A 26,252-nucleotide genomic window follows, 5' to 3' on the forward strand; every position below is an offset into this window, starting at 1 on the left:
GGCAGAAGAGCTCGAGACGATGGCTCTGAAGTCGGCTAAGCTGAGGCTCAGCTCTGATACCAAATGTAAGAACACAAAGAAATCGAAGCTCACCTAAGAGTGGAGTAGACAGTGTAGAGAGTGAGAGCACGATGGCCAATGCAAAATCTCAAGTGTAAGGTGCAAGTACAAAGTACAACCCTTAAACCTTAGGGTTGTAAGAGGGTGTTCACACCCAAAGTGTGTGAAACACGATAAGTGCCTAAAATAGTGTAACGTATGCACATAAAATAAAAGGAATCAATCTGGCGGAAAAAACCTCTCGTACGGAGAGTAAAAAGTGCCCCAATGCCCTAGTAAAGATCACTGACACTCCTCTGTAAGCATAGGCGTGAGTCAAACCCAACATTCCACCCTCAAGCTCTCTACCACACAAGTTTACAATGCTCTCCCCTCAAGCTCTAAAGATCTTAAACCCTTCACTCTCTCTATCCTCAAGCTCTCTCGATCTCTCTCCATAAACATAATGGCACCCACTTTGCATGAAATATTTCATTTGCATTCCTTTCACTACGAGCGAGTCAAAAAAAGGTTTGATACTTGCAAATGGCAATGCAAGTATTTCCCAATGATACAAACCTCTTCCCTGACTCATCTCTTCATCCACTCGTGCAAATTGAGAGAGGAAGCAACATTGTGCAAGGGCATTCTCAACATCATATTCCAAGGGTCTTTGCATTGTCCACAAGAGATGAGAGAGGGTACAGTGTGACTCTTAGATGAACCGAGACTATAAGGGAGAGAATTTTTTCTAAAGAATTGTATTCTAGCACAATGTTCCCTTCTGAGCACTTACAAACCTCCTAATTGGTTCCCTTCTGAGCACTTACAGACCTCCTAATTGGTTATTCACATAAGCCTTGTATTAGGCTTCCCCTTTTTATGTTTTTATATCTTGAACGTTCTCTATAGGGCTAGAGTTGTAATTTCCCTTGAAGAATTTGTTGTAAAGGATCTATTACTAGAATTCTCTCTTCTTTGGAAGAAAGAAGTTTGACTCCTCATTCACAACACACATGAGTTCCTCTTGGTTGATGTCTTAACCATTGGTATACTAAAATGTGTGAAATTCGCTACCTTTCAAAAATATAAATCTTCAAAACAAAGAATAGCAAGTGAAATCAAAAGCAACTATACAAGACACACAAAGTCCCACGTCATGGTTGATGCTTAACCAACCGCTAATGTCTAAGGATGCACTCTTTTTATGACTTTCAAGACCATAAATCCTTCACAAATAACTAGCAAGTAAAATGGGAAACAATTACACAAAAATGAATTATCAACAAAGCATCATGTAACCAAAGAACAAGGGAAGGTGAAGAATACTAGAGAATCAGGATTACCTCGAATGGGCATGAAAAGAGTTTTGAACCTACAACAAAAACACAGTGTTATACCCTCCCTCACTCCCTTCCTTTGTTCCCCTTCCTACCTCCATTTGCATCCCCCTTTAATGAAGGATCCAAAGGGCAGAAAGGGGCAAAGAAAGAACTGATAAAGTTTTCAAAAACTGAAAAGCCCATAGCTCTATGAAAGACATCTACTTAACTAGAATCAATCAATACTAAACTGCTACAAATGTTGCCCCAAGCTTAAGAACTTTGTACACTATGAATCATAAACAAGTTAAACCTAAAGCAATAGAAAACTCAAAGAATTTATGAAGAGATATATCTAAACATGTTTCAGGTCTACTTTTCTATTTCACAATCTATCATTCATAAATTTTCTTATAGCACCCTAACTAGTGCCTTATTTGCTGCATTTTCTTCATTTTTACTGTTACGTGATCAACTCTTACCAAATACAATGAAATAAATAGTCACTTTCAATCTAATGATAACAAAGAACTCATTTATGCATCATATTCACCCAAATACTCATTGTCTAATTAAGTATCCATAATAAAGAGAAATACATTTAATTAAAGCATGTAAGGTAAGAAGTTGATCAACATGAGTGTGTAGGTCTGTTCTCCTTTGTCTCCCATTCACTAATTATGCTCCAATCTCCTTTAATTGACTGTAGTGCTCCTCCAATTCACTAATCCGTTCACTAATTATCCTATTAATCATCTTCATCCATGCATCTCTATTTTAAGCGAGATTGGTATCAGCTTGAAGCTCAAGATGAAGGGGTTCCATTACGCATTGGCAATGCAAAATGTTGGCTAATCCAGAGAATTATCAGCAAACAAAAACCCTACGGCATGATGGCACTCTCTTTCTCTCTCTTTTCTTATTATTGCTTTTTTTGAGTTACAGCATGACTTGCTCTATTCAAACTTGGGATGCCCCTTAAATTCTCCACTTCATTATTTTGACCTAAGGTCAAAGTTCAGCCCCTCTAAAGCTTAGTTCACCCCACAAAATACCATTCTGCTTCGTCATTCTATTCCAACTACAAATCCATACTCCAATATGCATCGTTAATACCGTCAATGACTTCCATCAAACTCCATATATATCCCTCATCTACATCTCCCCATTCAAATTCCACACAATTGTCAATGCTACCTGTCCTTAAAAATACTAAGGCATCCCACATCAAAACATCTCATCAACTTTATCAAACTCCCCCTCAATATATTAGAATTATCAAAGCTCATGGTTTTAGTGTACAAGTTTCACTAAAATGTTAAAATATGAACAAAATGAGTGATTAATCTACCAACTATTGGGAACTATATATGAGCACGTCTAGACTCCAAGGTACTCAAGGTTGCATACCTCATGTCAACTGGTCTTGAACTGCCCTCCTCTTGCGGCTTGGTAAAAGTAAATACACAAGGTCACAATCTCCATTGTCTCCCCCATAAACTAGAACTGTAATCCAAGTCTACTAATGCAAGCTAAGGATGTATTAAAGACCATTACCTTTGTCTTCCCTAGGTTCACTATGAAATTCCAATTTGCATATGACTCCTACAATGCATCAAGATGACATTGTAGGCCCTCGAATGCATTCATTTTGAGCACAACATTAGCAGTGTATGATCAGCATCCATGTACCATGTAGGCATGCACCATTCCTTCTTATGTGGCCAACAATGCTCCTCTACCTCGTCGATATATTCAAAAAGAGTGTGGGTGAATGTGGACAATTTTACTTTACAATTACTCCAATAGTACTAGCAAGCTCTCTTTTGATTAGCAATCTGGAGCCCAAACCCTCCCTATGACCTCTTCATAAATGGATATGATGCCCCAAAGCATCTCACTAGGGACCCCCAAGTCATGTAGCCTCCCCATAAGTGTGGCACTCAATACAATGTCAAAAGCTTTTCAAAGTCAACAACCACGTCTAGTGCTCCTAGTGGTGGGAAGGATGAGGCAGCTCATCTTGCAAAAACTTCTAGTTCATATCCTTTTGCAGTGTCTTGTTCTTATGACCCCGCCATACATGATGTGGCCTTTTAGCAAAGGATAATGGGCAGCATTGGTATTTTGATAGTGGTGCTAGTAAGCACATCACCTCATGCATGCATCTTTTTATTTTTTTGGTTGATGCCACATAGGGGGCACTATCACGTGTATCAACAATGTTACTTTTACAATTAAAGGCATTGGGAAAATCCTTATTAATGCAATGAATGGGGATGTTGTCACCTTAAAGGATGTTTTGTATGTACCTAGCATTCAAAGGAACATGTTATTTGTGTTAGTCATTGCTGCTAGTGGCTTTGAATTTTTCTTTGTTGGGCCACAATGTGTGGTAAGGACAAACATGATGATGATGTGATTGTCATCACTAGTACTTTATACCATGGCTTGTACAAACTTGATGTTTATGATAGGCAACCTCATTCGGATCCTATGGTTCTGGATGCTTTTGAAACCAGCCTTTCTTCAGTGGATGGGTGGTAATTCCCTCATTACAACTTAATTACAACACCAAGCATTTATTGCAAAACTGAAAAATAAAAATTTACCTACTAATATTTGGACAATGGACACCCCATTGGCCCCAAAACTCGCACCGCTTTTGGTATTTCTTTACCTTTATTGAAGTAGAAGTTGATTTACAATGGGATTCTCCCAATCCCCTTTGCAATCCAAATTCCCCTTCCTGTCCAAAGCGACCATCAAGTCTTAAATGCCCCTTGATTCAGGCAATCGATTGGCCTTCACCCACTTCGAGAAGAGTGGAAATGCCCCAAATTTTATAGCTGGCTGGTCCTCCACCTGATTTCAGCTGCAAATCACCTTCAGCCCTGAATAATTCAAAATGCTTGGCATACTTTCTGACACAACTACTAAACCCTAATTTCTGCTATAAATTAGGGTTTTCCCTGTAGATGTATGTGGAAGTTCAAAGATAAAATCCATAGCAATGTTCTATCAAGCCCTGTCAGGAATAGGCAAGAACTGCAATAAACCTAGCATCTTTTGCCTATCATACTTGACTTTCTCGCATACTATGCATGTCCTAACAAACTATTCAACATCATACCTCAAAGCTAGCTAATAAAAGAAGCATTCAACTGCCTTACTGTAGCATCAATACCTCTATGATCCCCATAAGGAGAAGCATGACTCTCAATCATTACCTTGGCCCTCAAGTACTTTGTGACACACGATTATCCATACATCATTGGAAAGCCCTCTCGAAGTACAAAGTGATCATGCCTCTAGCCATTGCAAAGCTAATGATATACATTTCCAAAGTCTGAATCAGTAAAACATACTAATCCTTCACAGCATCCAACTCAATATAATAAACCATGCTGACAACCGATAATGGAGGCTTACGAGACAATGCATCACCTACTACATTCTTGTTGCCATCCATGTACACAATCTAAAAGTGAAACATAGACAACAAGTTTGCCCACCATATAAGCTTCGCAGATAACTTTGTTTGAGTCAAAAAATAGTGCAAAGACGGATGGTCTATCTACACTGTGAAATCAGCCCCTAGAAGATAGTATTTCCATGTGGAAAGTACATGAGTTGTAGCCAACAGCTCTTTCTCATAGACCTGCAAATTTCTCTCGACACCATCGAGAATACAAATCTCATAAGCAATTACATGGCCATTTTGCATCAAAACAGCCCTAATGTTGTTCCCACATGCATCACACTACACAACAAATGTAATACAAGCATAGGATCCAAAGTCATTCCTTTAATGCATCAAATGTTGAAATTACCATTGCTGTCCATCTAAAAGGCACATTCTTCTTCTGCAAAGCATGCAATAGAGAAGCAATTTCAGTAAACTTTTGTGCATACTTATTGAAGTATAAACAAAGGCCCATAAAATTACAAAGCTCATGATGAACATTTTGAAGATGCAGCCATAAACGAATTGCTCAACCTTAGCAAGATCCATACGAACGCCATCAGCCGATATAATGTAGCCTAAAAAGTGAATCTCATGCAAAAAAAATCACTTTTCTTGTCATTAACCAAAAACTGATGCCTAAGCATCTCATTGAACACTATTGTCAAATGCTTGTGATGCTTGGCCTCATGCTTCAAAAAAACAATTGTGTTATCAAAGAAAGTACCCACAAATTCCCTATGTTGCAAAAAGAAATGCGATCCATCATTCTATTGAACGTGGCAAGAGCATTTGTAAGCCCAAATGGCATGATAAGAAACTTATACAAACCAAAAGATCTTCGAAAAGCTGCCTTGGATACATCCTTAGACCTAATCCAAATCTAACGGTAACCACTTTTCAAATCTATGTGACTGAAAATGGCTGCCCCCTACAATCTCTCCCAGATATCATCAATCCTAGGGATTGGAAATTTGTTCTTTACTGTGATTTTGTTCAAAGCATGATAGTCAATGCACATGCGCCATGACCCATCCTCCTTCTACACTAGAAGCACTGGAGAACAAAACGGAGATGAACTGGACTGAATCAGCCCTTTCTCTACCAGCTCATTAATGTGACTCACTATCTCCTCTTGCTGAGCTGCAGTGACTCTATAAGGTACCTTATTATAAGGGCTATTGTCAGGGATCAAATCTATGCCATGCTCCTCATGCCTTTCAGGTAGCAAGTGTCCCAAAAGTGATTGAGAAAAGCAACCAGCATACATTTGGCAAAATGACATGCAAACTTTATCCAAACGAGTCGCATTCCCAACATTTTCATTATCACTATTATCCTTAGTGAAAACCAAGTGAGCTGAAAGATAATTTTCATTACTTTGGAAATAGTAAAAGCAAATACAACAGGGACAGATTTCCCTTTCAACTTTACATCCAAAGTATAAACTTTGCCACTATGAAAGAGAGTCACAATCTTATCATGAGCATCAATCACTCCATACACACGATGGCACCAAAGCATACCAAGCAAGACATCACATCCTTCCAAAAGAGCAATAAAGAACTCTTCACTGTCCACATAACTCCAAATGTGTAAACGAAGTTTTCCAATGATAGGAGTAACTAGCTGTGCATGTCACTTGCATGCCATACCAATCTCACCCATGGGCCCTATTTCATCCTCTCAGATGCCTTAACCGGCTGCCATATCAAGACAGATGAAACTTGACTATGCTTTTGGATCAAGAAAATGAGACGTGCTAGTAACGGTGAACTTTATGCAAAAATCCCATATATCCTTTGGCAAACCACAAACATACTTCTCCACCTACTCATGGAGTGGTACTGACCGATAAGAAGTAATGAGTAGCAAAGCATCCCAAAACTTCTTATTGTAATTATCCAAGTTCTTGGAATCCAATTGATTCCATGATATCGTAATATCTACTTCAATTGTACTTGTCAACAAATTTGAAGCGAACATTTGCCTGAACTTGACCCAAGTGGTAGGTGCCTTTCTCTGAATGAGAAGTGTAGACCACTACTGCAATGCATTTCCCTTCAAGAATGTGGTTGCCTTGCGTATCTTAGATGCCTCTGTGAAGTTGCCTCCAAAATAGGCTGCATCAAATTGCTAAATAAAAGTAAGTGCTTTTAGCCTATCTTATGCACTGCTAAAAGGCTCAAACTTCACACTTTTGCCACCTTCATCATAGTCCTTTGGCAGTCCTATGGGTGTCAAATTATCATAAATAGACTGCTGCAAAAAGGGTGCATCTGCTGTATTTACATGAAAACCAGCACTATCAGATGCATTTGCATGACTAACACTAAATCCTCATGCTCCAACAGTCCCTAGGGATGCAAACACATGTCCATATGGCCCAATTTGTGCCCCATGCATCATGCCTATGCTGCCATACATGGGATTATGCATTCCTCTTGCATTACCCAGATACATTGGGTGTTGTGAGCCATACAATGGCTGTTGCATACCATAGGGATTTGTGTTATACATTCACGTTTGCAATGCCTATCCAAACATAGCATGAAAAATGGCATCTCCACCAAAGCATCCTTGCTGCCCCATACTTACATTTCCATCAATACCTTGTTGTCCATACTTCCATCGATTGACCATGCATTTGCACTTGTTGCATAGTACCCCGAAACGGCGTTTTGGGGCTACCGAAACGGACTGGCCATTTCGTACCAAAACAAAAACAGCAGACCGCCGTTTCAGTATCCTACGGCCCGTTTCGAGCAACCCAGCTCCCCCCTCCTCCTTCTCCTCCTCTTTTTTCCATTACCTAAAGGCTAATCATGGCGCCAGATCCATATTGGAGGCATGTCACTCCAATCAAGGGATACGAGGGCTCGAGCGGATCAAAGAAGTGGTGGTGCAACTATTGTGGATTGGATATTGGAGAGCGTAACGCACGTGAAAGACCACTTGGCATGCATTCCCAACAAAGACATCGGGCCTTGTTGTCCAAACTACAATTGTCAGTTGTTCATTGATGTTGATACTTACTACTAGTTAGTTACTAGAGTCTAGAGACTAGCACACAGTGCTCAATGCTCACTGGACTTTGGAGTTTCGACAAATTATTCACATGACCTGGTTGCATGTATCATTGTATCTTGATTTCACTTATTATACATCTTGATTCTTGTTCCATTGTTCTTGATGTTAGTTTCCATTGTTCTTAATATCAGTCTTCACTGCTCTTTAGATCATAGATGATTCATGAGTCAAAAATAATAATTCATTTTGTTGACTTAAGTTTTGAAAATTGAGTCTTAATTGTGTTAAGTTGTCTTAAGTTTCAACCATTGAGTTTGGACTCTTTAATCTTCACTCGTGAGTCGTGACATGTATAATGAATCATGATTTCAATCATATGACATGAAGACTCAAAGTTTTGTATGAAATTTGGGTACATGTTGGCATTGATATATTTACATACCCACATAATACTGTATTTATTTTATTGTACAATCCGAAACGCCGTTTCTCCGTTTCCAAAATTTGGCCGAAACTCCGAAACTCCGAAACTCCGGTTTCTCCCATTTCCGTTTCTCCCGTTTCCGAAACTTCCCCGTACTATGACTTGTTGTCCCACAAGTACCAACTATTTGAGCTCATCAAACTTTTTCAAAGAAGGCTTAGGCATCTCCTTTGGTTCTTCTAGATGTTCTAAAGCTTTAGAAGAGGTCTTCTTCTCCTTGTCTTTGTTGTCCTTCCTTACCACCAACCGGGGGCTCGAAACTGTGCACAGTCTGCTGTAAACAGCAGGCTGAAACAGTGTCTGAGAGTATTAGGGCCTACAATGCTGAAAACGCAAGCTGGCTGACCTTGGAGATGATGGATAGCAGGCTGAACAACAGTCTGGGACAGTTTGCAGCAGTCGCCAACAGCTGAGAGCTATCGCCTACAGCAATGGACAGGCTAAAGATGATGTGTCTACAATCAATGATGGTTGGACAGCAGATGGAGGCGGGCTGCATGCTGGAAACTGGGCGCCAACAGCAGTAGAGGGTGTGTGGGCTGGTGTAACCTGCAAAACAAGGATGATTGTTGAATGGGGACAGCCTGTCTATTTATAGATGTGGAAGGGCGCCCCAAAAATTAGGGTTTCCACTAAACTTTCTCAAACCGCTCCCCGTTTTAGGGTTTCCACTGAACTCTCTCGAACCGCTTCCCGTTTTAGGATTTTACTCTAAAAGAGCATTTTTAGTGTGTTTTGGGGCTGTTTAAGAGGCTAATCAGCAAGTAATGCATATTTTAGCTCAACACCCCCTCTCAGGCCCAAAACTGAGCCGAAAGGTTAGGCCAGCCATTGGGATGTTGATGTATCCCAAGGCGTCCCACCCCAAAGCAACCAAGGCATCGGCCAAAGGGTGCACGTCGGCTGCCCAGTGGCCTACCAAGACTATAGAGGCGATGGTTATCTTACCAAGGGAATCCAAGTAATCACCCCAGAGAGGACAGGGCGTCGGACAAAGAGTGCACGTCAGCTGCCCAGTGGTCTACCAAGCCCTACAAAGGCGGATGGAACTACATGAAACTTTTCTATGTTGTTGTTTTCTTTTTTTTTTAAATAAGTGTGGTAAATTTTATGGAATGCGGCCGATTGAGTAATAGTGACCCAAACGATGGGAGTAGACAGGGTAACACCCAACACATCACAAAACAGTACAAGCTAACCCATCCACTCAGGGTGTCGATGACGAGGAAAAATAGGTGATGAGGTATCCATGTGATGAAGAATGATGGTGGTGTGGTAACAACAGCCGCCGCTGGTGGAAACAACGTAGGATCCGCTCAAGTGGTGCTCTGCACAATGAGATGCAAAGTATGCTACATGCTGAAGAATGCTCATGCAGCAGGTGCCACTTGGATAGTGTCCCTCATGGGGAAATTGTTCATTTGCCCAACCGCCCTAGTACGAAGATGATGAAATCATGCAATGCAAAGGGTAAGGTACAACAGGGGGGAGAAGCCGATGTCGAAGACAAAGTGTTGAAGCCTCTAGAATACCAAGAAGGGTAGGAACCCCCTCTCAACCTGGATGTAGATGCCGAAGAAGGAACAGGAGCCTGATGTCGGTCTTCATGTGGTGCCGAGAACAATAAGGAATGAAAAGGAGGAGGAAACATCCCAGCTGGAAGAGCTAGGTAGAAGTCACCGCCATGATAGCATCAAGAGAGATGCTGCACGATCCGCCTCGAGAGGGGAAGCCTCCATGCTGATAGAAGAGTAAAACTCCAAGGATGATGAAACCATGAAGGAACGGCGCACATCCCAAGTCTCTAGCCCAGGTAGGACTTGGCAAACCTGCATGTTAGTCCTACACTCAAAACAAAACCTGCAAAGGATATCAAAGTCTGCAATCACAGAGATCAGTAGTGAGATGCTCCAAAAACAAAACAAAACTAAAATGAAAAGCTAACTGAAGGAACAAATGCAAAGATGCAAATGTCTATGTGTGTGTGAGTAAATGCAATGGAAGACTTAAAATGTAGACAAAAATCCTATGGGCCCGAATCTAAGAGTGCGAAAAATGAATGCTAGACTGACCTAGGGTATCCGAAAGGACCTAGAAACATGCTAGTCTAAGAAGGTGGCCACTATCGCGTACGTCTAGTAGCAGGGCTCTGCCAAGGGAACGCCTGACGAGGTGGGGAGGAAGGTGAAATAGATACATGAAGTGCAACAGGATCGGAACCTGCAGACCAATCAACCAATCCTTCAGGAGTAGAGAAGGATGGCCGCTGAGGCTGTCCGGATGCCACATGTCCAGCAGTCGCTGTGGGGTGTGAAGGAGCAAATGGGGCAGCAACGGAAGGCGTAGCCCCACTTAACTGTGAAGTCGCAGCGGTCTGCTGAGGCTTTTTAGGTGAAAGACCTTGGGCCTTGGAGCGACACTTCTCATCCACATGGCCTGCTCTCTGGCACTGTGTGCAAAACCGGTTCTCCTTAGGGAGTTGCTACCAGATAGGTATTGATTCTTTGGTTCCATCTGAGGAAGAGGAGTCACCCTTTGATTGGCTTGCCTTCGCATCTAACGAGGTCTTGCCACTGGTGGTTTTCCCTTCCGAAGAAGAAGCAACTAACCCCCTCTGCTCTAAATAAGGCTGTGATGAGGATTTCTTGTGGACTTGATCGTGCAGCCTTGCATAACGCAAAAACTGGCACTCAAACTCATAGAAGGTTGGCAATCAAGATTAGGAGATGATGTGTTGAATGAAATTAAAGTATTTTGCACGCAACTTATTCAAGAAGAATGTAGTCTGATCGTCATCTGACTTTGGAGAGTTAGTAGTAGCGAACTCGGCAAGTAATCGCCTATAGTCAGCCAGCTTGCCTTCAGATCATCCCCTTCCTTAAGAGAAAACTCTTGAAGCTCAAAGTCAAGATTGATACGCTGAGTACGATCACAAGCCGCATATCGATCGAGAAGGTGACTCCAATGCTCTAACACGAGTGGGAAGTGCTGCAGCTGAGAGTGAAACTCAGAAAGCGATCCCTGCATCAGCTCAACATTGGTTGTAGCATTGCAGACTCTCCATTGACGGATGTAGTCAAGGTGAGCTAGTTGAGGGTTCGGCATAGGCTCTAGACTAATGACGAGGTCCCAAAGACCCTGAGACTCAAGCACTTGTTGCATGAAATTCGACCAAGTAGTGAAATTTGACCCGTTAAAACGTGTCTTATCCGTGAAGGTATTCTTAGCCATTGCAACAGAAGTGGTAGTGCTCAGAGATGGATAGTGTGAAAAAGTGTAGTGAGGGTAGGATGGGGGAGTGGAGTACACTTGGAAATGGGCCCCAATCTGGGATAGTTTGGAGCAGTCGCCAGCAGCTGAGAGCTATCACCTACAGCAATGGACAGGCTGAAGATGATGTGGCTGCAGCCAATGATGGCTGGACAGCAAATGGAGGCAGGCTGTAGGCTGAAAACTAGGCGCCAACAGCAGCAAAGGATGTGTGAGTTGGTATAACCTGCAAAACAAGGATGATTGTTGAATGGGAACAGCCTGTCTATTTATAGATGTGGAAGGGCGCCCCCAAAATTAGGGTTTCCACTAAACTTTCTCAAACCGCTCCCCGTTTTAGAGTTTCCACTGAACTCTCTGGAACCGCTCCCCGTTTTAGAGTTTAACTCTAAAATAGCATTTTTAGTGTGTTTTGGGGCTATTTAAGAGGCTAATCAGCAAGTAATGCATATTTTGGCTCAATAGATCCCATATCAATTTGTGAAGACATACTTACTATGATTCTCTACTGAAAGCAATTTCATCAAGATTGCAATGATCCCAAGTTGCAATCAAGTGCCACAGGCCCAACAATTCAAAGTATTTGATGGTATCCCGGCAATGGAACCATGAAACTAGCCTTCCTTCAATGGATGGGTGTAATTTCCTAATTATGACTTAGTTACAGCACCAAGCACTTATTGCAAAACTGAAAAATACAAATTTACCTACTAATGTTTGGACAATGGACACCCCATTGGCCCCAAAACTAGCACCCCTTTTGGTATTTCTTTACCTTTATTGAAGTAGAAGTTGATTTACAATGGGATTCTCCCAATCCCCTTCGCAATCCAAACTCCCCTTGCTGTCCAAAGCGACCATCAAGTCTTCAATCTGAATGCCCCTTGATTCAGGCAATTGATTGGCCTTCACCCACTTTGAATGAGTGAAAATGCCCCAAATTTGATGGCTGGCTGGTCCTCCACTTGATTTCAGTCGAAAATCACTTCAGCCCTGAATAATTCAGATCTTGGAGTCTTCAACGTTTGGCACGCTTCTCAAGGCAACTGCTAGACCCTAATTCAAAATCAGTCAAATGCAGCTGTTGCCCTAACCCAACAACAATAAATGTTGTCACCTACACCTAGAGACCCAAAATCTGTTGATGCCTTCAGCTTGGGCCTGTCGCCCAATTGTCTAGGATCTCATGCGTCGGCGGATCCAAATCTACAAATGCCTGCTGGAAATGGCTGAAACTCAGCAAATTCAGCAGACCCCCCATGCTGATTTTCAACCTGATTTTCGCTCCATTGAGGCAGCAAATCATGATAATGCAAAGACTGGCAAAGGAGGCTGCTATTTGGGAAGCAAAGACAATGCCTAGATGGCTGTTGGATACCTTATAGGACACCAAATGGGATGTCGCTCTTCTTGGACATACTAGAGCAGCTTCTCATTCGGCATCACGAAACTTTACAAGTTGTACTTTATTGGCAACTGCTTGTGGTAAAGAGCCTCTTCGTGTTGAGGATGCTTTGGAGGATACACCTTGGTTGGATGCTATGCGATTAGAGTTGCAAAGCATTGAATATAATAGTACTTGGGAGTTATGTGACTTGCCTAAAGGCAAGCGTGCCATAGGCACTAGTGGGTCTTTAAGCTTAAACATCATGCAAACAGAAGCATTGATCACCTACCAAGATAGACTTGTGGCAAAGGGTTATGCTCACAAATAGTGTTGGGTTTGACTCACACCTACGCTCACAAAGGAGTGTTGGTGATCCTCAGTAGGACCCTAGGGCACTTTTTACTCTCCTTACGAGAGATTTTTTCTCCTAGTTTTATTCTCTTTTATTTTATGTGCCTATGTTACATAGTTTGGGCACTTATTGTGTTTTACACCTTTCGGGTGTGAACACACTTTAGCAACCCTTAGGTTTAAGGGTTGTACTTTGTACTTGCAGATTACACTCTTTTGACTATTGCATTAGGAGTTGTATCTTCACTCTCGCACACTCTCTTCACTGTCAACGATACTCGTAGCTGAACTTCGATATCTGTGCATCTCTCACATCTCACATTTGGTATCAGAGCAGACCTTCAGCTCAGCTGAGCTCATAGCCACCACTAGCCGAGCCGCCATCCGCAGTGTCCATAGCTCCACTGCCACCAACTGTCTTCAGCTCCACCAAAGCCGCCACCAAGCTCGCTAGCAGCCCCAACTGCTAGCATCACCACCTGCAATCCTGCTACCTATGTGTTTACTCCAATCAGGCACTTGCCAGCCAAGCTCTTGCCCATTTGCCAGGTGTTTACTACGACAGCGCCTCCAGTCCTATGCACCGCTACCAAGCAGACCTGCCTATGTCCCCAGCTCGCCAGTGCCTCTGCTCCCTGGTGCTCCAGAGCTAACCCGTCTGTTCCACCTACTCCACCACCATCTGCAAATCTGCACCGCCCGCCAGTCCCTTTGCCTGCCTGTGTGGCGCAACATGCATGCGCCGCTTGCCCAACCTTCAACCACCTACGCCAACGACCTCTGTTCCAAGTCTACCAAGTCCGCCAGCTTGGTCGAGCTTCGCTAAAAAAACAGAGGTAAAAAGAAAAAAATTATTACTTTTTTATTCAGATCAAATCCTCTAGTAGAGGCTTGTGCCCAGCAGCATATCTTTGTTTGTGCACGTGTTTGGGACACATTTAATGTAGAGATTTCATGAATTTCGGGCCAGAAATTTGGGGCTTGATGTCAACTCAAACATTGGCAAACGTATATCTGTCAATCTATAATAGACTGAATTTGCGCTTTTTGGAACAACAAATTTTAGGGCTTTTGCATTTTTTGTGCTAGTGAGCACTGTTTGTGCATTGGATAGTGTGCACATTTGACAGTTTTCAACAAAGTGTGATCATATTTTCTAATTACAATAGCGTGCTTGCTATAATTTCTGAAAATTCTCCGATTTCCAAGTTGGGTTAACTTGAAGTCTTGCTCTTGTGCTATTTGATGAGTGACATTTATCATGGCCAATCAGTGACAAGGTGATGTATTCACATATATATCCAAGGAGGATAGGTTGGATGGCAACAACTATTCTCTATGGTCTTTTATGATGAAAAATGTGTTGATTGCAAAGAATCTTTGGGATTATGTCAATGGTGAAGAAGGTTGACCTGGAGTTGTGGTTCTTGTCACACCTCCTCTAAGAGGAGGTGGTCAAAGGTCCGCTCAGCTTGCTCCAGCTTAGCCACTTCCCTAGAGATCAGTAGCACAAAAGGCTTGGGACATATGGGATGCTCAAGCATTGTTATTGATTGTGTTTGCAATTCAACAGTCTATCATCCCATACATGGGTCTATAGCTTCTTCAAGAGAAGCATGGCGACCCTTGAGCAAATGTTTGTTGGAAAAAATGAGACACGCATCTTTTTCTTAAAGAAAAAGCTTGAGAATGTGAAGATGGATGAAGGTGATTTTATGCAAGATCATCTCAACAAAATTCAGGACTTGCATGAGCAGCTCATGAATGTAGATGAGTATTATTTGGATGCACAGTTGATCTCTACTACTTTGAATTCATTGCTGCCCTCTTATTTCGCCATTCATACAGCCTTGAATCTCACCATGAGAATTTCTCTACAACCCCTTACTTTCCTTCAATTGGTGAGTTTTCTTTTAGAGAAAGAGCAAAGAAGAAAGAATAGTGGGGTCGATGTAATAGCCTCTAAGTAGGCTTTTATGCAAAGGTAGAAAGGCACGGGCAACCAATCTAGAAATACTTCGCAGGGTTCTAGGACTTCAAGTACTTCACAGAGCAACAAAAAATAGGGGGCACACAAGCCAAGAAGAGCAAGTGTCACTATTGCAAGAAGCCAGGTCACTACATCACAGAATGTAGAAAGCACATAGCTAAGGAGAAGACAAAGAAATCAGGGATGTCAATTTCTGATGCACCTTCTAGTGCTACTAAGTTTGTGTCTTTTGTGGTAGACTGTGACTATTGTTTCTATACTTGCAATTAGGACTCTTCTTGGGCTAATAGAGCATTTATCTCTATTGAGGATGCAAGCACTTCGTTCTTTGATAGTGGTACTTCTAGGCATATTACATCTCGCAAGGATTTTCTTTCCTCCATTATTATTACTCCTACTGGCAAGTCTGTGCAGTGTGCCAACAATGCATCATACCCCATTAGAGGTATTGGGGAGATTGTGTTGACAGCCATTGATGGCTCTATTCTTCGTTTGTAGGATGCATTATTTGTGCCAAGCATAAAGAAGAATTTGTTGTCTATTTCTTCTTTGGCAAAGTGTGGCCTGTAAGTCACATTTAATGATGACAGATGTATCATCAGAGATAAAGAACTCATGACTTCGGTTTTGATTGGTACTCTATGTCATGGACTATATGAGTTAGATGCTTATTTAGTTGATCATTCTGTCTATCTAGCATCTACTCTTACTTCTACTATGTCACAGGCACAGTTATGGCATGCTCGCATGGGGCATGATAACTATGGTAGCTTGATACTTATGTAGCATACACAGATGCTTAATGGCTTACCTCTCTTGGAGAGACCTCCCGAGCACATATGTGAGGAATGCATTTTGGGAAAAATGCATTGTTTTCAATTTTCTCGTAATGTTGCTTTTAAAGCAACTACCAAATTATAGATTGTGCATTTGGATGTATGTGGCCCTATGCAAACAAATTCATTGGATGGCTCTTATTATTTTGTCACTTTCATTGATGACTTTACTCGTTTTTGTTGGGTCTACTCATTGGTAAAAAAGTCAGAGGTGTATGATGCATTTTTGCTTTTGTAGCACCTACTGAAAATCAATCTGGCTACAGGATGAATACTCTCCGTTTAAACCAAGCGGGGGAACACAAGTTCTCCATGCTAAATAATTTTTTAAAGCAGAAAGGCATTGTCCATTAGTACACTACTATATATACTCCACATCAAAATGGGGTTGTAGAGAGGAAGAATCGGTCACTCATGGAGATGACCAAATGTATGCTGAAAGCAAAGAGTTTGCAACATGATTTTTGGATGGAAGCAGTTACATGTGCTTGCCATGTTTTGAACAGGTGCCCTACCAAGGCATTAAAGAATGTTACACCTTTTGAGGCTTGGCATAGCTGGAAACCTTCTATTGGACATTTTCATACATTTGGGTGTCTTGCGTATGCTCACATTCCCACAGTACTAAGAAAGAAGTTGGACAACAAGGCTGTTAAATGCATTTTTGAGGGTGCAGCTATGAGCAAAGGATATAGATTGTATGATCCTGCCTCTAAGAAAGTATTTGTTAGTAGAGATGTGGTTTTTCATGAAAAATCAGAATTATCCCTTGTTGGTTGTGATACACATCAGGCTACCAATGATGTATTTGAAGGGCTGCTGCCCGTTTCTTTTGGTGATACACCTAGAGCTTCAACAAGTGAACATAATGTTCAGCCAGCTACTTCATTGAGTAATGCAGAAATTCAGCCTATGGCTGATCTGAATATTTAGCAAGATGCTTAATTTGAGGTTCAGCAAGAGCTTGTACACAATCAGGAAGCTAGGCAAATGCCTAGATGGTACTTGCAAACTATGAAAGATAGTCATTTGGATACTCCTATTACTAGTCATAATAGAAGACAAGCTCGTCTGCATGATGATGCTAATACAATCGAGTTTATTATGGCAGCACATACACTTGATGATGAGGAACTTGAATGTTTTGAGAAGGCACAACATAATGTGCATTGGATGGCAACAATGCAAGCTGAGTTTGATTCTATCATAAAGAATCAAACATGGGATTTAGTGACCTTGCCTGTTGGGAAGAAAGCCATTGGTACAAAGTGGGTCTATAAGCTTAAAAGAAATGCAGATGGTTCCACTGACAAGTATAAAGCCAGGCTTGTGGCCAAAGGCTACTCACAAAAGAAAGGCATTGATTATGAGGCATCCCACATGACTACTATCAGGTGACCGGGGTAGAACATCGTCCCTCATGGGGCACCCTCCCTAGGCAGAGAAACACCGTCTCAGAACTAGTACAGATAAGGTAAATCCAACTATTTAATTAAAACAAAGTATTGCGATGGTTCCTATGGATGTTGACACAAAGTGATTTCTACCCACCAAGCACGGGTAAACAACAAGAGTAACTATGACTCTCTTGAGGTGGCCAAATGCCTCATCATCTAATTAGTGACGCGAGCAAGAAACAATCCATTGTTGCCACATCGTCATGTGAAGCTGAATACAAGGCAGCTTTCACTACCACAATTGAATATGTATGGCTGAGACATTTGTTGGCTAATTTAGATATATCTGTCTCAAAGCCTACTCCTTTCTTTACTGACAGCTAGAGTACCATTGCAGTGGCCCGGAACCCAATGTTTCATGCACACACGAAACACATAGATATCCACTATCACTTTGTCAGAGAGAGGCTACATGCAAGAGATATCAGTCGTGTCTACTATCCTACCACCAATAATATGGCAGACATCTTTACCAAAGCTCCTCCTCCTTGTGACAAATTTGACTCATTTTGCAATGCTTTAAATTTGATCTCCTTTGGTGGATGATCCTTGTATCTTGATCATTCTTCACTCCAAGGGGGGTTGTTGGGTTTGACTCATGCTATGCTCACAAAGGAGTGTCGGTTATTATCTATAGGACACTAGGGCATTTCTTACTCTCCTTACGATAGGTTTTTTTCCCCAGTTTTATTCTCTTTTATTTTATGTCCCTATGTTACACAATTTGGACACTTATTGTGTTTTACACCTTTTGGGTATAAACACACTTTAGCAACCCTTACGTTTAAGGGTTGTACTTTGTACTTGCACATTACACTCCTTTGATTATTGCATTGGGAGTTGTGTCTTCACTCTCACACACTCTCTTCATTGTCAACTCCACTCTTAGCTGAGCTTTGATCTCTCTCCATCCTCTCACCTTTCACAAATAGGGCATTGATTACAAAGAGACCTTTGCATCCACGTCACGTATGACGACCATACATATAGTCATTGCTTTGGCTGCACATCATAGCTAGATAGCTAGAATTTACATTAACTTGACATTAAGACTGCTTTCTTATATGGGGACTTGAATGTACATCACCTTGACATTAAGATTGCTTTCTTACATGGTGACTTGAATGAGGAAGTCTTATGTCAACCAGCCACTAGGTTTTGTAAAGGAGGGTATGAAAAAGAAAGTTTGCCATTTGTGGATATCCTTGTATGGGCTGAGGCAGGTACCTCGGGCATGGTACGAGAAGATTCATTCTTACTTGATTGGCCTAGGCTTTCAGAACAACCAAACTAAGAGCAACCTTTACATCAGACACAAGGGGCATGCTCTCCTCATTTTGATTTTTATGTTGATGATATGCTCTTGACGGGGGATGATGAGCAAAAAATTTCAGCATTTAAGACTGATTTAAGTGAGCATTTTCTATGACAGATCTTGGCCACCTAAATTACTATCTTGGTAATCAATTTGATACTATTCAGGGGAGTGTTGCTTTGAGATAGTCCTAGTACATTGGACAATTACTGCAGCATTTTTAGTTTGAGGACTGCAAACCTGTCTCTACTCTAGTTAAGTCAAGTTTCCGTTTTTCTCTTGAGGATGTTGGTGATACTTTTGACACTTCTCTTTATCAGCAAAGGCAAGTAGATGCTAAGCCATCCACTCACCTTGGAGTTTCCTCAATGACATGTGATCACCTTGAAGCAAAGGCTCCAAGCCATCCACTCATAGGATGGGTAGAACTGTCAAGAGGTGGGATCTCGAAGGAATTCCTCACTTTTTGGGAGGAGGTGAAGGACCCTTTGTTGCAAGATTTTCAAGTGATCTTCCATTTCAGGTAAATGCTGGAGGGTGCCATGGTCTGCTTCAGCCTTCATCAACATTGGATCGAAGGGGTCTCAACATTGTATACATTGGGCTAGCAACAAGGTGATCATAGTAGCATGGAAAGGAGTGGAGTTCCATCTAAAGCGGATGGTCAAACTTAAGAGCATGCAGAGGACACAGCCTTACATGTAAAACAAAAACAAGAACCTATGCAATCATGCCTCAACTAGGTATCAAAGTTTTAACCACTGGGCATCCCTATGAGGGTGCCAGCACAATCAAAGGCACCCCCTAGATACTTTCATCACCATACAAGAGGAAGGTAGATTAGCAGTAGATAGAGAACAACAACGCTTAGCTTTCCCCAATGGTCCGAACTCCCTTGAAGCTTGGAGAAGGATCCAAGTCATAGCATTCCAAGGGAAGTCCTGGAAGCTTCACCCATATATTGCTTGGTAAGATATCCAAGAATGGCAGCTATGAATCTATCACGGCTGAGTCTGGGATGCGTTGGGGACCAAGATCCCGAAGAGTGGAGTCGGCCTACCTCCTCTGTTTCACGGAAGGTAGTGAGTTTCTTCCCCTAGATAGCACAAATCAACGCACATATTCTAATACAAGATGATATGGACATGCCTACCCACATTGCAGATATTAGCTGGAACATAGCATCACAAACCCTTTTAAAGTACTTTCTAGATGTGGCTAACAAATTGCTAGCAGTCAAGGAGGGTCTCATACATCCCATGGCTAGCGGCTTAAGTGAGTCTAGCAGTCTGCAGCTGGCTAGCACAGATGCAGCAAGATGGGGTTTGCTAGTGTTGTCCTCAGTAGAACCTGGAGATCTTTTGGCCATGTGCACTTACGCAATTGGCCAAGAAAGGAGCTTGCACGATGCTTCCTAAAGTAGAGCCCAACCTCAAGTGTGTCACCAAGGTTACGTTCTACTAATAATCAGTCAGCCAAGGACACCACCTCCTCTACAAGGCAGAGGTGCATGATACAATCTTCATCATTATGTTGGTCCATGTGCAGCTGTTTGCATGCAGGCTCTACCCAGCTTACCAGTATTGGAGCATACTTCATTATGATCAGAGCTGCCCAAGATTATCAGTAGCCTCACAAGGTGGCACATTTGGAAGGCACGCTGCCAGCTGATCCTCAGTAGTGAAAGTCTTTCAATACATGTCACTCTGGCAAAGCTCTCATCGTCCATAATTTACCCCCTCAGAGACCGTTGGGAGTGGCTTCAAGGAGACTGTTGGCAGCAACAAGAGCTAGTTCCTTCACACAAGAGGCTCCCATAGCCTGTTTTTCACTTTACAAGATCATAAACTCCAGTAGAGTTAAACTCCACCATGGGTCCTTTCTTCCATTGCCCCCAAACTGCTTTGAGAGGCCTTATATATATCTGATTTGATGGGCATTCAGCTCACTCTCAACTGTTGAGAACTTATACTTCATCATATTTTCCTCTGAGTAATATCATTGGCCACACTGTTTTTCGAAAAATAAAAATAAAAAGAATCTTTTTGCTGTGTCGAGGGCAGTCATATATATTGCAACTTGGGCTGTCTATATGGAACCGTACAGGCATATACAATACCAATGTAGGGGAGCTCAACAGCAGGTGCATTGCACAGTTGTGCATGCAGCATGCTCAGAAAACATTTGTATCTTATTACTATCCAAAAGTTTCCACTAGAACAAAGCGAGCAGCAAGCTCATCTACACAAAGATTGTGCTTAAAAGTAGTTGAGGCATCTCCAGAAGCACCAAGAGTGTCTTTTTCCTGCCGATTTCTCTCCAAGAGGTAGTGTTCCTGTGAGATTTCATCACCTTTGATTGAATGGAACTCGTTATTCTAGTCTATGAGCAGGATTTGCGTTCACCACCTTTCATCCCTCCCTTTCAGATGCATATATTTGCATACAACTAGCAAGCAAGGCTTACTATGTGTAAAAGGGTAGGCAGCCACATGGCTTCTCCTACAGACCAGGGTAATACTCTCAAGTTTCTTTCAGTTGCCCTTGCATTTTCAGTTAACACGCTACCTCCTTGTAAGACCACGTGAGAAAGGGTCCACAAAAAAATATGTAAGTCGTGTAATACACTCCCGAATTCTCAGCCTCAAATGCACAAAAGGCATCTGGGTAGTGAATTTCTTTCTTGTTTCTATTCTTCTGAAGCACCCATTATCTTGAATCATGAGAGGAAACATCTCTCAGCAGACAAAATATCACTGTGCATGGAACAACCTGACCAGGGATACACTCAAGGAGATGAAGAGAGCAATGTTAGCATCACCCCTTCTCATTGGCCCCCATACAATTGGAAGGCTTGAATAAGATTTTGCAAGTACTTTTCAGCTTCAAATTCAGAAAAGAGAATCATCCACATATCCTTGTGTCAGAAAAGACCCCAAGAAACTAAATATTAAACAACAATGCAGGCTAACAAATTCTACAAACATCCACTTCAACATGCAAATTAATAATTGCTAGCAACTATGTCAAGCTTGTGGACATTTCCATTGCATCTGTTCTGCACAGCATTTAAACTTTCAAAGTATTAGTTCCACAACCTGAGTCCTTGAAAGTAAATCCTAAACTTTCAAAAAGCACAGAAGGCTTGGGTTGTATCCTAAAAGCTGAGATCCAAGAGATTTAACATACCACGCTTAGAAAACCGTGAAGGCTAACAAACTCTGCAAAAATAAAAAATGAAAATGTGTGACTCTTTTTTTTTTTGGTAAAAGGAAAATGTGTGACTCTCTCTCTCTCTCTCTCTCTCTCTCTCTCTCTCTCTCTCTCTCTCTGTAATCATTCTTTTTTTTTCACAATTGGTAATTTTATATTGATTACCAAAAAAAAGTACAGTATATCAAGATTACAATGTGCAAGTTGGCTCTAGGCCATCATCTGTGTGTGTGTGTGTGTGTGTGAGAGAGACATTTTGGTCTCTTGCAAACATTAATATATCATTTCACTCCATTCTCTCTCTCTCTCTCTCTCTCTCTCTCTCTCTCTCTCTCTCTCTCTCTCTCTCTCTCTCTCTCTCCATTTCATTCCATTCTCTCTTCTTTTTACCCCTGTAATCAAGCCGCTGTCCGAGGAGTAAGCCACTTATTTTTATTAACCCATTGACCTAGGTTCAATTCTCCCTTTTGTAACACCTATACTAAATAACCGTGTAGAATGTACAAGTTGAACCGAAGACCACCTAGTCACCACCCTATTCAACTTAACCAACTAAGCTACATCCATTAGGTCTTCCACTCTCTCTCTCTCTCTCTCTTTCTCTCTCTCTCTCTCTCTCTCTAATGACCCAATGCCTGTGGCCTGTAACGAATGAACCACAGCTTCTGTCCCACGAATGGTCTGCGTCATGAGGACATGTATTTTTGAAACCTCACTTAACATGTGGATTAATTTTTAATCACATGATTAAGTAAATGTTGCACATGTGAGGTGCAACTAGGGTTAGAGTAAATTTATGAGTCCGAGACCTCAGAAAATCGCAGGATGTCAAAGGCAAAAGTTGCTATAAGTTATATTGCACATGTACTTGGTGGTATCTGGTGTCAATTGTTGGCCTAGGTCATTCATTTGGTCATAAGTGTCACTTGGTGACACTAGAGATGTGGCGTTTAATGATACCTAACACCGATCTAATGGTCAAAGATGGCACAGAGAGACTCGAGAGTGGAAGATGCCCAGGCAATTTAATTATTGGCCAGTCAAACTATTTTTATGGGCATCGAAATAATTATGAGATTAATTTTCAATAATTAAATGCTGAAATTAATATTTAATGATGGATAATGTTGGAAAAACCATTTGGGAAGGCCGCCACTTGGCAAACTTGTCCATATAGGCTGGTAAAGGCTGAAGAAGAGAAAAAACAGAATCATTCTTGCTATAGCAAAAATGGGAGAGTTGTGAGCAGCCATGGCCAGCCTATTTTCAACCATTACAACTAGCCATGAGTGAGTTTTAAGGAGACAATTGCAAATTCGGACCCTCCACAACAACTGGGCGATTGCATCCGGGTACAACGTGACAGCTGATTTGGATATCTCAATTGTAGACGACAGCATTTAATATTGTTGTGGTAGGGCAATAGCCGCATTTGACTGATTTTCACTCATTCTTCACGACAAAACTCTAAATTTTCTCTCTCTACAACTTTCTCTCTCATCTTCCAGTCATTTCACAACCTTGCTCCAAAGATCTCAGCATTTGGAACCTTGGAGGTTGAGAAATTGCAAATTTCTCTACTGTAAACCCTAATTTACAGCAAAAATTGGGGTTTACCAGTAGAATCAGGAAGTGTGCCAAAATTAGAAGCTCCAAGACTTGGATTTTTCAGGACTGAATGTGAATTTCAGCTAAATTCAAGTGGAGGACTAGCCAACCATTAAATTTGGGGCATTTCCATCGTCTATGAAGTACATAAAGGCCAATTAAGTACTCGAATCAAGGGGCAAATCAGATTGAAGACTTGTTGGTCACTTTGGACAGCAAGGGGAGTTTCGATTGCGAAGGGGATCGGGAGAATCCCATTGTAAATCAACTTCTTCTTCAATAAAGCTAAAGAAATACCCAGAGGGACGCCAATTTTGGGGCCAAGGGTGTGCATTGTTCAAAATCAGTAGGTAAATTTGTATTTTCAGATTTGCATTTATTGTTTGCTGCTGTAATTAAGTTGTAACCAGGGATTTACCACCCATCCACGGAAGGAAGACTTGTTGGTTTCATGGTTCCATTGCCAAGATACCATCGAATCCTTTGAATTGGTGGGCCCGTGGTACTTGATTGCAACTTGGGACTATTGCATTATTGCTGAAATTGTTCTCAGCAGTGAATTACAGCAAGCATGTCTTCACATGGTGATACGAGATCAAGTGGAGAGGATGCATCACTCCTTGGTCAATCACGTGGTGACGGGGGAAATGCAATGACTGATGTTGGGCATGGTTCTCAACATCGATAGCATGCTGAAAATGTGGGAAATGAGCAAAATGTTGGCACTTCAATGCATAAAGAGGTTGATGACCAGCAAGGGGCTGAAGAATTTGATGATAGCTTCAAGGATCGAACACGTACAACAGCAAATCTTTTTGCTGAATTAGCAAAGGATCCCCAATTTACTCAATTCTTGAATGCCCCGAAGAAGGACAGCAAAGACAAAGAGGAGAAGACACCTACAGCTTTGGGACAACCACAAAAACCGAAGGAAATGCCTAAGCCTTCTTTAGAAGAGCACAAATGCCTAATGAGCACAAAGAGTTGGTATCCCTGGGGCAGCAAGTGCAAATGCATGGCCAACTTGGTAGTGCAAATCCATGAGAACATGAACAACAAGGCAATTATGCACGTGAAAGCATGGGACAACGAGGAAACTTTGGTGGTGGTACCATTTTTCATGTTATAATTAGACACGCACCGCATACGAGAATGTAAGGCACAACTCCCTATGGTATGCAGCCAATGCATGGCTCACAACACCCAATGTATCCGGGTAATGCAAGTGGAATGCCTAATCCCATGTACGGCAGCATAGGCATGATGCCTGGGGCACAAAGCGGGCCATATGGATATGTACCGACACCCCGAGGGACTGTTGGAGCACAAGGATTTGGTGCTGGTATTGTAGGTGCTTCAGATAGTGCTGGTTTTTATGCAAATACAGCCAATGCACCCTTTTTGCAGCAGCCCATTTATGATAACTTGACTCCCATAGGTCGGCCGAAGGACTATGATGAAGGTGGCAAAAGCGTGAAGTTTGACCCTTTCAGTAATACACAAGATAAGTTGAAAGCACTTGTTTTTATTCAGCAGTTTGATGTAGCCTATTCTGGAGGCAACTTCACAGAGGCATCTAAGATACACAAGGCAACCACATTTTTTAAGGGAAATGCATTGCAATGGTGGTCTACACTTCTTATTCAAGGGAAGCCACCTACCACTTGAGTCCAGTTCAAGCAAATGTTTGCTTCAAATTGGTTAACAAATACCTTTGAAATAGACATTATGACAACTTGGAATTAGTTAAATTCCAAAGATTGCAAGAACTTGGATCAATACAATAAGAAGTTTTGGGATGCATTGTTGCTAGTTACTTCTTATCGCACAATACCCCTCCATGAGCAAGTGGAGAAGTATATTTGTGGTTTGCCAAAGGGTATTCGGGATTTTTGCATTAAGTCCACTATTTCCAGCATGCCTTGGCTTATAGAAACTGCTACTACAGCTAACACATTGCTGCGTGGAAAGGATGCAGGATTCCACGATGATGATGCCAAGTCACGTCAAAGAGGCAAAGGCTGAGAAATGTCAGAGTGCAGCGGTGCGGAAGCGTAGGACTGAGAGAGAGAGAACGCAGAGAGAAAAGGGAGAGAAAGAGACAGTGTACAATGAAGATCTGCTGTATAAAGAATGCTGAATACAAAGATATACACGGGCGCAGTGCGCTGGACTGCGTGTCTCCACCTCGACGATGCGACCTGCTGTCCACCTCGAAGTCTGCTGCAGTCTGCACTGTCTGCTGTCTGAAATCTGTGAACAGAGACAGAAATCTGCACGGCACCGGTCTGTAATCTGCGACAGAGAATAGTGGCCAGACTGCTGAAAACGTCAGCAATAAATAGGCGAAAAATCACCTAGAACGGGGCGCCAAAATAGGGCGCAGCCTGGAATAAATCTGCAGCAGGCAGTCGGACTGCCACGTGGCAGGTCCGACTGCAGCAGTCCGACTGGACTGCACCAGGCTGAAACCTGCCTGGCTGTG

General features: G+C 42.0%; 1 protein-coding gene across 2 annotated transcripts in view; it reads right to left on the minus strand.

Moving 5' to 3' along the window:
• The window catches only part of LOC148010432 (uncharacterized), a 150,419-nt gene that overhangs the window by 83,820 nt on the left and 40,347 nt on the right, over positions 1-26,252 (minus strand). For both annotated transcript variants that reach the window (XM_087671383.1, XM_087671385.1), the window contains exons 4-5: positions 22,136-22,167; positions 1,386-1,414 (exon numbers count right to left, since the gene is read on the minus strand). In XM_087671383.1, the coding sequence (XP_087527509.1) occupies positions 1,386-1,414; positions 22,136-22,167 (61 nt within the window). The remainder of the gene's footprint in view (positions 1-1,385; positions 1,415-22,135; positions 22,168-26,252) is intronic.

The sequence above is a fragment of the Lygodium microphyllum genome, chromosome 29, assembly GCF_053477565.2.
Source record: "Lygodium microphyllum isolate KBCC chromosome 29, Lygodium_microphyllum_v1.1.10, whole genome shotgun sequence".
In the NCBI taxonomy this organism is placed as follows: domain Eukaryota; kingdom Viridiplantae; phylum Streptophyta; class Polypodiopsida; order Schizaeales; family Lygodiaceae; genus Lygodium; species Lygodium microphyllum.